This window comes from Corvus cornix, chromosome 1A (assembly GCF_000738735.6).
Source record: "Corvus cornix cornix isolate S_Up_H32 chromosome 1A, ASM73873v5, whole genome shotgun sequence".
Taxonomy (NCBI): domain Eukaryota; kingdom Metazoa; phylum Chordata; class Aves; order Passeriformes; family Corvidae; genus Corvus; species Corvus cornix.
The window spans coordinates 14837624-14847816 of record NC_047057.1 but is presented as its reverse complement, the minus strand read 5'-3'; the positions used below and the strand labels follow the sequence as shown (position 1 = coordinate 14847816).

Below are 10193 nucleotides of genomic sequence, written 5' to 3'. Positions count from 1 at the left end.
GCTGCTGTCCGCCGCCGCCTGCGTGTCCTGGGCCGCGCTGCTCTGTGCCCTGGCGTCGGCCGGCGGCAGGGACCCGCGGCCGCACCGCGCCGCCCCTCTCCTCCACCTGCCCGCGGGGCGCCCCGCCGCTGCCGCCGCCGCCGAGCCGCCGGCGCTGCCGCCCGCCGGGCGCCTGAGGGCTGCGGAGACCGCACCGCGCCGCGCTCCGCCCGCCGAGCCCCGCGGGCCCCGTGGCGGCGGCCCCTGCCCGCGGCGCGCCCGGCACCGGGCGGCCGCCGAGCCCCGCGGAGCCGCCGCCGGCTGCGCCCCGCTGCCGGGCAAGGAGGGCGGCGGGCGGCGGGGAGCGCGGCGGGCGCGGAGCCTCAACAGCCCCCCGCAGTTCCAGCTGCCTAGCTACCAGGTCTCCATCCCCGAGAACGAACCGGCCGGCACCGCGGTCATCGTGCTGCGGGCCCAGGACCCCGACGAGGGTGAAGCCGGCCGGCTGGCGTACTCCATGGAGGCGCTCTTTGACGAGCGCTCCAACGACTACTTCACCATCGACGCCGAGACGGGCAGCGTGGTCACTGCCCGCAGCCTTGACCGGGAGACGAAGGACACCCACGTGCTGAAGGTTACCGCCTCCGACCATGGCTCCCCACGCCGCCGCTCAGCCACCACCTATCTGACAGTGACTGTGAGTGACACCAACGACCACGAGCCAGTGTTTGAGCAGCCCGAGTACCGGGAGAGCATCCGGGAGAACCTGGAGGTGGGTTACGAGGTGCTGACCATCCGTGCCACCGATGGTGATGCCCCAGCCAATGCCAACATGCTTTACCGCCTGCTGGAGCCAGGAGCTGGTGACGGAGTCTTTGAGATTGACCCGCGTTCTGGGGTTGTGAGGACCCAAGCCTCAGTGGACCGCGAGGAGGTCTCTGAATACCACCTGGTGGTGGAAGCCAATGACCAGGGCAAGGATCCGGGACCACGCAGTGCCACAGCTATGGTGCACATCACTGTAGAGGATGAGAATGACAACTACCCTCAGTTCAGTGAGAAGCGCTACCTGGTCCAGGTGCCAGAGGATGCCCCAGTGAACAGCCAGATACTGCAGGTACAGGCCACAGATCGGGACCGGGGCAGCAATGCCCAGGTGCACTACAGCATTGTGAGTGGCAACCTTAAAGGCCAGTTCTACATTCACTCTTTCTCTGGTGCCATTGACCTGATCAACCCTCTGGATTACGAGACTATTCGGGAGTACACGCTCCGGATCAAAGCCCAGGATGGGGGCAGACCTCCTTTGATCAACTCTAGCGGTATGGTGTCAGTGCAGGTTGTGGACGTGAATGACAATGCCCCCATCTTTGTGAGCACTCCCTTCCAGGCCACAGTGCTGGAGAATGTTCCTCTGGGTTACTCAGTGCTGCACATCCAGGCTGTGGATGCTGACTCTGGAGAGAATGCCCGCCTGGAGTACAAACTCATAGAGATGGCACCGTCCACTGGAGGTGCCCCTGCAGCAGGTGACTCTGGGTTCCCTTTTCAAATCAACAACAGCACAGGGTGGATCACTGTGGCTGCAGAGCTGGACCGAGAGACTGTGGAAAACTATCACTTTGGGGTGGAGGCCAGGGACCACGGTGTGCCAGTCATGACCTCCTCAGCCAGCGTGTCCATCACTGTCCTGGACGTGAACGACAACAACCCCACCTTCACAGAGAAGGTGTATCACCTCAGACTGAATGAGGATGCAGCTGTGGGCAGCAGTGTCCTGACCCTGACAGCAGTGGACAGGGACGTTAACAGTGTTGTGACTTACCAGATTACCAGTGGCAACACCAGGAACCGTTTTGCCATCACCAGCCAGAGTGGAGGAGGGCTGATCACACTGGCCTTGCCCCTGGATTACAAGCAAGAAAGGCAGTATGTGCTCACAGTCACTGCCTCTGATGGCACTCGCTTTGACACCGTCCAGGTCTTCATCAATGTCACAGATGCCAACACACACCGCCCAGTCTTCCAGAGCTCCCACTACACAGTGAGTGTCAGCGAGGACAAGCCTATTGGCACCTCTATTGTCACCATCAGTGCCACTGATGAAGACACGGGGGAGAATGCAAGAATCACTTACATTTTGGATGATAATATCCCCCAGTTCCGCATTGACCCTGACACAGGCACCATCACCACCCTGATGGAGCTGGACTATGAGGACCAGGCCTCCTACACGTTGGCCATTACAGCCCATGACAATGGTATCCCCCAGAAATCGGACACCACATACGTTGAGATCCTCATCCTGGATGCCAATGACAACGCACCCCGCTTCCTGCGTGACCGCTACCAGGGCTCGGTTTTTGAGGATGTGCCACTCTCCACCAGTGTCCTGCAGCTGTCTGCCACTGATCGTGACTCAGGCCTCAATGGCCGTCTCCTCTACACATTCCAAGGTGGTGACGATGGAGATGGAGACTTCTACATCGAACCCACTTCTGGAGTGATACGCACACTGCGCAAGCTGGACCGCGAGAACGTGGCTGTCTACAGCCTGCGGGCCTTTGCTGTGGACAGGGGCAGCCCACCACTGAAAGCCTCTGTGGACATCCAGGTGACTGTGCTGGACATTAACGACAACCCCCCTGTCTTTGAGAAGGATGAATTTGATATCTTTGTGGAGGAGAACAGCCCTGTGGGCTCTATTGTGGCACGGATCAGTGCAGCTGATCCTGACGAGGGGACCAATGCACAGATCATGTACCAGATTGTAGAGGGGAACATCCCCGAGGTCTTCCAACTAGACTTGCTCAATGGAGACCTCACAGCCCTAATGGACCTGGATTATGAGAGCCGGACGGAGTATGTCATTGTGGTGCAGGCCACTTCAGCCCCTCTCGTGAGCCGAGCAACTGTGCACATCCGCCTCCTGGACCAGAACGATAACCCACCCGTGCTGCAGGACTTCCAGATCCTCTTCAATAACTATGTGACCAACAAGTCCAACAGCTTTCCCTCTGGTGTGATTGGCAAGATCCCAGCTCATGATCCCGATGTGTCTGACAGCCTGGCCTACACTTTCGTCCAAGGCAATGAATTAAACTTGCTACTTTTGGACTCTGCCACTGGGGAACTCAAACTCAGTCGTGATCTGGACAACAACAGACCCCTGGAAGCCCTTATGAAAGTGTCAGTCTCAGGTAAGCAAGCGTTTGAATGTGTGATTCTGCTTCTCAGACCAGTACAGGGGCATGGACAGAAATAACACACTTGCAGTTTAGAGTGTAGCTTTTGGTTTCCTGAAGCAGCAATTTATCTGTGAAATTTTTGGAGACGAACCACAAAAATGTATCAAGCCTATGTGCTGTAGATTGAAGTGGCACTTTGAAGTTATTTAGTAAACGTGGATCACAAGGATAAATAAACATGAGTGTGCATGGAAGGGTGCTTACTCCCTCAGCTGAGGTGGTACCATGGCTGGAGCTTTTTCTGATGTGGTTCCATAAAGGTAGTAAATGATGTAACTTGCAAAGATGTAGGGAATGCGTGTGTATCTGTAATGCTCCCTCCCTCTTTTTTTCTGTCTCCCCTCCCTCTTTTTTTCTCTAAAAAACAAAGTTCAGATTTGGTGTCTCTGCTTTTTGAGCAACAAAACATGTTTACTCCCTTCTGTGTACCTAGAGCTTTGGCTGGCAGTTCCTCAGACCTCAGGCCAGAGCTGGTGTAGCCCAGGGGGAAGTGCTGCTGGTGGAGCTGTGCTGGTTTGCATTGCTGGCCTGCACTTCTGTGGGAAACGGCAGCTCTGAAAGCAATGAGTTATGGCCGTGTGATAGCTGTGTAACATGGCCAATGGCACTGGAGTTGCTTTAGTGGCACTAGGGGCAGATACTGGCCAAATGCAGCCCCCAAATCAGGGCTGTTCCCAGGAGGGAGAGAAAGGGAGAGGGAGAGATACTGTGCCATTAACTTCATTGAGAACTTGTGTGTGTGTGTGTGTGAAGACTGTTCGATATTGTCCAATATGTACTTTTATTTGAGCACATACACGCTCTTAGGATATTATTCTTTTTCTGCTCAGTTGCTTGTTTATCATGGAATTACTTTTTATGCCTCTAATTGTGGCATCAATCATGCACTGAGTAATTTCCTCTGCAGGTGCCACTCTATAAAGTTTACTGTGGACCTGATCCCATATTTCTGTTGACTTTCAAAGGGTTAGCCAGATGCTTTCCTTGCTGCCTCTCTCTGCAAACTAAAACTAAGATTTGTGTTATCTTTGTAAAAAAGAAAAAAGTTCAAAGTAGTAGGTATGTAAAATCACACTTGGGGAGATTATTAGAAAAATAATAATCAAACTGTGGCATAATCCCAGCAGTGATTGTTTTGCTGTAGAAGCATCCACGGTGTGCAGCAAGGCGTCGGAAGAACGAGCCACACTCTCCCTTGTGTTTGCAGGCTTGAGTTTCTTTTTGCTTCAGAAAAATGAAAGTGATATTAACTGAGCTGACTGATTTTGCTGCAGTGTGTCTCCTGAAAAGCCACTCCTGGTTCTTCCAAAATGCTGGGGGGCAGCTTATATGGTAAGGTAAATGCTGTTTCCATGTCCTGTGAGGACTTGCAGGAAAAACAGACAGTAGGCTTGTGGCCTTAAAGAAAAACATTCGGATTAAGGTGCAGTTGATTGCATGGCCACTGTCTGTTTGAACCAGTAGCTCTTTATCTGGTAGCAGAAGATAAGAACTCATCTTGAAGCACAAAGCTTGGAAAAGTTGTTAGACTAGGTGAAGAATGTGTTTCAGAAAAATAGCTGACATGAACGATTCCTTTCTCAGTATAACGATTTACACAGTTTAAGTGGGTGAAGTCCAGGTAGAAGTGAAGACCTATTTTCTTATGCGGGAGATTGATTATTCCAGCATCATTTTCATGTTTTGTGAAAGTGTGAACTTTGAAACTGTGCTGTGATGTTCATCAAAATGGACTGTCTGCTGCATGTCTTGAGATACTTGAAAGGTTAAAGTTTTTTATGGCTAGGATTTTAAGATAATTTTAACAAGCACTGAACTACATTTGACATTTATTTGGAGAAGTTCCTCTGTGTGGAAATTGGAAGGGCAGTTTGTCATTGGGTGATTAGTCCATGCAAGTCTCACCTGCTTGATTTCTCTGATTTATCTGATGCAATTCAGAAAAGAAAAGAGACAGAGAAGAAGCTCAGACAGAAGTACTCCACAGGGTTATCTCTACGTGTTGCAAAACACCTGCAAATCATCTGCTAAAATGATCTGCCAGTTAGCTGAAAAAAAACGTGTCTATGGAGTAGCCATTAACCTTTCAACCCAGACAAACACAAAGTCCTCAGCTACTCACAGCTGCTCTTAGGTCAGGGAAGGACTAGAACTCTTTATGAACTTGGGGAATTTGATCTCTATATGAGTCGGAAATAGCAGTGGTGCTATAAAAATCTTATTTCTATCTAGAGATGTGTTGTGCTGCAGAGGCATGTGAGTGTGTGCAGTGCTAACGAGGAGCCTTGCTACTCCACTGAGTTACTTTGAGACACTGATACGTGGCTAAACCCAGCACTCTTTCCTTTGACTTGGGGATTATTCAAATAAGCACGGTAATTTTGGCCTTCTTCTTATAAACAAAATTTAAGAATCATGAAGACCAAGCAAATGGAGCTAATAGGCTTCATAAAGCTGTCAGAAGTTTCATGTCAGCATTGTCAGAAGCTCTGTGGGGTGGTGAGCAGCTGGGGCAGGCTCGGGGCGTGCGTGGCTCTGCCCTTGCCTGCGTGCTGTGGTACCCGTGGGGTACCTGTGGGCTGTGCCCCCACAGCCAGTCAGGAACCAACCGAGGCGGAGGAGGGAGGAGTGTGGGTGGTGTGGATATTAGCATTTTGCTTTGGATTGGGAAGGAGCTTTTGAAGTCTGTGTCTTTTGAAGTGAATCTCTCTTCAGGGGTGCCCCTCTGCCTGTGCCTGTTGTACAGAGCCGTCTGAGTGAACAAACCGGACCCCTTTTTCATGCAACTGTTCCAGAAGTGCTCCAGGGTTCCCTTAAAAAGGCACATTCTCCTCTTTCTAGTGTACCTTCAAGGCTTTCCTACAGAAAGGCACAGCTTTGGCTTTATATTCCCATGTCTGCACATTGTGTCGTTGTTTTAGCAAATGGGGTGAAATCTGGACTCTGCTGAAATCCTGCCCCTGCTTTCCAGGAGGGGCAGGATTTTACTCTGGCCTTCTAAAACAGGTGGTCAAGAGTCGATCAGTCTGTAATTTCTTATTGTTACTAATAAATATGTGGCTTAAATTGACAGGATGGTTAAATATGATTACTTTTTGTCCACAGTGATGTTCATGATAATGTTAAATTGGGATTTATTTGGTCAAAAAATGGGTTAAACATTGCTGAAGTCACATTGCATTTGCTTGTGTTAGACATTTTATCACCGTTCCTGCTGGGGTGGCAGGGGGAAGGCTGGTATGAGCATTAGCTTTGCACAAATGTTCCACAAGTTTGCCTGGGTATCACATTGCAAACACTGCTGGCACCTGCTTGGCTGTGTTGCCACAAGAAGTCCCACTTATCATCAACGACAGCTCTGTGGGGTGCAATAGATGTGTGTGCAAACTCTTCTGGGAACTCAGCCTAAATCAGCAGTGCGGACAAAACCCAGAGTGGCTGGACGCTACAGCTTTTGAGTGGTCCAGATAAATGTAAAATATCATTGTGTAACCTACAATATACAATTCTGGGAAGGTGTTGCACCTTGGGCACTAAGGGATAGACACCCAAGCATTTTTGAGGACTGTGCAAGCTCAAGTATTGTCTTTTACATTTCTTTAGCTTTAAATATCCAGTGGCATTCAGTGAGGTTATTGACTATCTGCAAATAGAAATTAACATAGAGCTTGTTTGTGTCACAATCAACTTTGGGAATTTTTACTCAGAGCTTTGTAAAGGATCTTCATTATTATTGTAATTTAAAAGTCATTATGCTAATGATCCTGAATCTCCAGGTCTGTGCCTTCTCCATACAAATACAGATAATGCAAAACTTTGGTGCAGCCCTTCTGAGAAAGGTGAGGCTGCAGCTGTGCCTGAGATACAAAGCATTGGGGGTTACTTGCGTGAGGCAAGATTTGAGATTAAAGGGAGAAAGGAAATTCTAGCAAAAAGGTATCCTTGTAATTAAGGGCCTTGTGAGCTTTGGAGGCAGGTCCGTAGGGCAGCTGCTTCTGGCTGCCAGCAAGGACTTGCTTCCAGGGACAGCGAGGGGCACTTAGCACCCAAACTGGCCTCCGTAGCCTCCCTCCCAGGGAAACATTCCTGCAGACAGCTGTTGTAAGGATCCCTGTGAGTTATACAGTTAGGAGATGATGGAAATGGATGGGTGGAGACGTGGAGAGTCCTCCACTTGGAGCAGGAGAGGTGTTTGAACCTGTTGTGTGGCTGCAGGGCTTTTGCGCGCTGGCATCCCAGGGGCCTTGGGCTCTTGCACTTCCCTCATGCATCCCACCATAGAGAGAGAGGGGAGGAGGCAATGATAGGAGACCCATTTAGGAAGATGGCCTGATACCACAAGCTGCAGGATTCATTGTGCAGTTCTGTGGGGCTGAAGTGAAGGATGACTAATAGCTAGTAGTGGTGAACATTTACATTTCTTTTCCTAAAATAGCAAATCAGAAATAGTGACCATCGGTTAAAGTTAGGGTAGTTCCTGGATCTGCTGGGGCTACCTGTATCCTTTATTGCATCAATATAGGTTCTATATTCTAATTCATGCTGCAAGATGCATTTTAGATGTGTGTCCTTCCAGCTGGCTGGAATGTGACTTTCCCTTTTCAGCTGTATGATCTGTTCCAGCTGATGAAAACCTGGCTACCTTGTTGCTTCCCCACAGTCTTCTTTCCACTTCATGCCTGGATTTCATAGGAGTGGTGTATTTTTGTTTCAAAAGACAGGAAAACATATATGGCAATTAGGGAAAAATATTCAGTGGAGGTCTGACTGACAAAGTAACATTTTACTGAGATAAAATGTATCTTCTCTCTGTCAATAAATAAAATGTTGATACTTTTCTCAGCAATTTCGGGGAAAGAAAGAAGCTAAGGTAAAAAAAAGAAAGTATAAGAAGAATGAGAATGGAGATATGACAGGGAGAAAGATCTAATAGGCTTTACTTGATAAGTCTCATGGGAAAGAAATTAATTGTAGAGAAGTATGATGGTGGGATTACCTTGAAAACTTTTTTCCTCTCATTTTCAAATTATTTGCAAATGACGAGATAGTTGTAATAAGCATTTTTAAAAATTGGATTAGTAATTGGCTTATATTTTTTGATTGCTTTTTAAGCTTCAGGGTATATTAAAGAATTGGTTTCCTTGGTGTATTCTCTTGTGATTTGCTTCCCTCTCAGAAGTCACTGAAGTATTCTTACTTCTGACCTGCGCTCATGAGTTCTGAAGAATCCTCTTATTCTGTTTTTGTGGTCATGCATTTCAGAATTGTTTTAGGCTGGGATTGTGGAACGTGCTGCAAACTGCCAAATGCAGAATAAACATTGAATTGTTGTCCAAGTAATGGCAAAATGACCCTTTGTTTAGAATACAGGAGCAGTTTTCTAAGTTTTGATGTTGGCATGATAGTAAACCTACAGTGGACGTGGTGGTGGGGAAAGTAGATGATGTGAAGCAGTGGGATTTTATACTTCATTATCTCCAACATCCCAAGCGTTACCTGAGGAAGCATTTGGCTGCTGATAAAGCCTATCATTTTACATCTGCTCATTGAATGGTCCATTTTCCTTCAGTGTATATGCTTAATACCTTGGAACTCCTGTCCATTGTTGTCTCCTGTCTTGGAACTAAATGAATTTTCTCAGACATCCCATGACTGAGGAACATAATGTGAGGTTTCAGAGTATAACATTAGGTGAAGGTAGGTTGTGTGCTCACTGCTCTTCTGTAGGATGATTGAGAGACCCTTAGCAGACATTTGGTTAGGAACCCAGACATCCTCACATTTCAACCAGTCTGGTCAGAGCATCTTGATCAGAATATCCTTGTATCTCTCAGCATCTTCACGGAGGGTTTGGAGTGACTCACTCGTGATCTGCCTCCTCCTCAGAGTGTGCAGCAGGTCTGTCAGACACCCCTGCGGCTGACAGGTTGTCTCCAATCTTTAGGCTGGCTGGGTGCTCAGGGTTCATTGGTCCAGGGGCATGTGAGAGCATGCCACACCTATGATGGTGGTTCCAGTTCAGCCAGATGTGTAGCTGCTGCATACATTGGCATAACTGAGCTCATGTTCATCTGGTTATTTTGGGTAGAGACAGCAATTGTTGGGCACAGATTTGACTTGCAATGTCACTGGGCCCCTCAATTCCCGTGTAGGTCAGGTGAGACTGATATGAAGGGCCTGGGAATATGACCACTCTGAAATTTGGAGCAGGAAACAAGTAAATGTGAAGCAGAAACCTCTTTAGGCCTGTGTGCAAGTACCTTTTCAATATTTAGCAGTGTAGGCAACTCTAGCAGTAATGCTCATGCATGGAGGATGAGTAAGGGAAGGATCAAATGTCAAGACACAAGATCTACACTCTCCATTCCTTCACCCTCTCTTTCGTAAGCCCTCAGGTCTCTGAGAGTCATTGGTGAGGACAAGCTCTCTGTGTTTGAGTACTTGAGATAACAACACTGCTTACTTGCTTACCTCAGTATTGCCTAAGTTACAGGGTTTGGGCAGCTATCTCTCTTGGCTTCCTTTGGCCTACTGACTTGCATTTCCAGAAATATCTATGGAAAGTATTTAGGAAATGTAGGAGAGTTAGAAGAGCGGAAGATACTCAGATCAGATCTAATGACAGTCTTTGGCAATCTTCCATGTTACAGTTTTTCTGTCCTGGTTTCTGTGGGAATTATGATGTTTTTAGGTAATACAGTACTTCCAACTACTCTGACATCTACTTTGCCATTTAAGAAACAAGCATGGTGGTACTGTCTTTTCTGAATGATAGGCTTTTTTGTTGTCTGCTCCTTTTTTAAGACTCCTTGGACAAAAGAGTGCATAAATCAAAGTACAGAACAAGTTGACGAGGGACTCAGTTCTTCAAAGATTTGTTCACAGTGGTTGTCCACTTGAAACAAAGAACATCTGAGACCTAATTAAATTCAGTTTTTCCACTTTGTATTTCTGTGACAAGTGACA

The 10193-nt window shown here is 48.1% G+C and overlaps 1 protein-coding gene across 5 annotated transcripts in view; it reads left to right on the top strand.

Moving 5' to 3' along the window:
• Positions 1–306: 306 nt before the first annotated feature.
• The window catches only part of CELSR1 (cadherin EGF LAG seven-pass G-type receptor 1), a 167032-nt gene continuing 157145 nt past the window's right edge, over positions 307–10193 (top strand). For 3 of the 5 annotated variants that reach the window (XM_010395593.3, XM_010395592.3, XM_010395591.3), the window contains exon 1: positions 402–3179. In XM_010395593.3, coding sequence (XP_010393895.1) covers positions 497–3179 — 2683 coding nt within the window. In that variant the 5' untranslated portion in view covers positions 402–496. Of the gene's footprint in view, positions 3180–10193 lie in introns of all 5 variants that reach the window. The other 2 variants (XM_010395590.3, XM_019283621.2) reach the window with 1 other exon arrangement.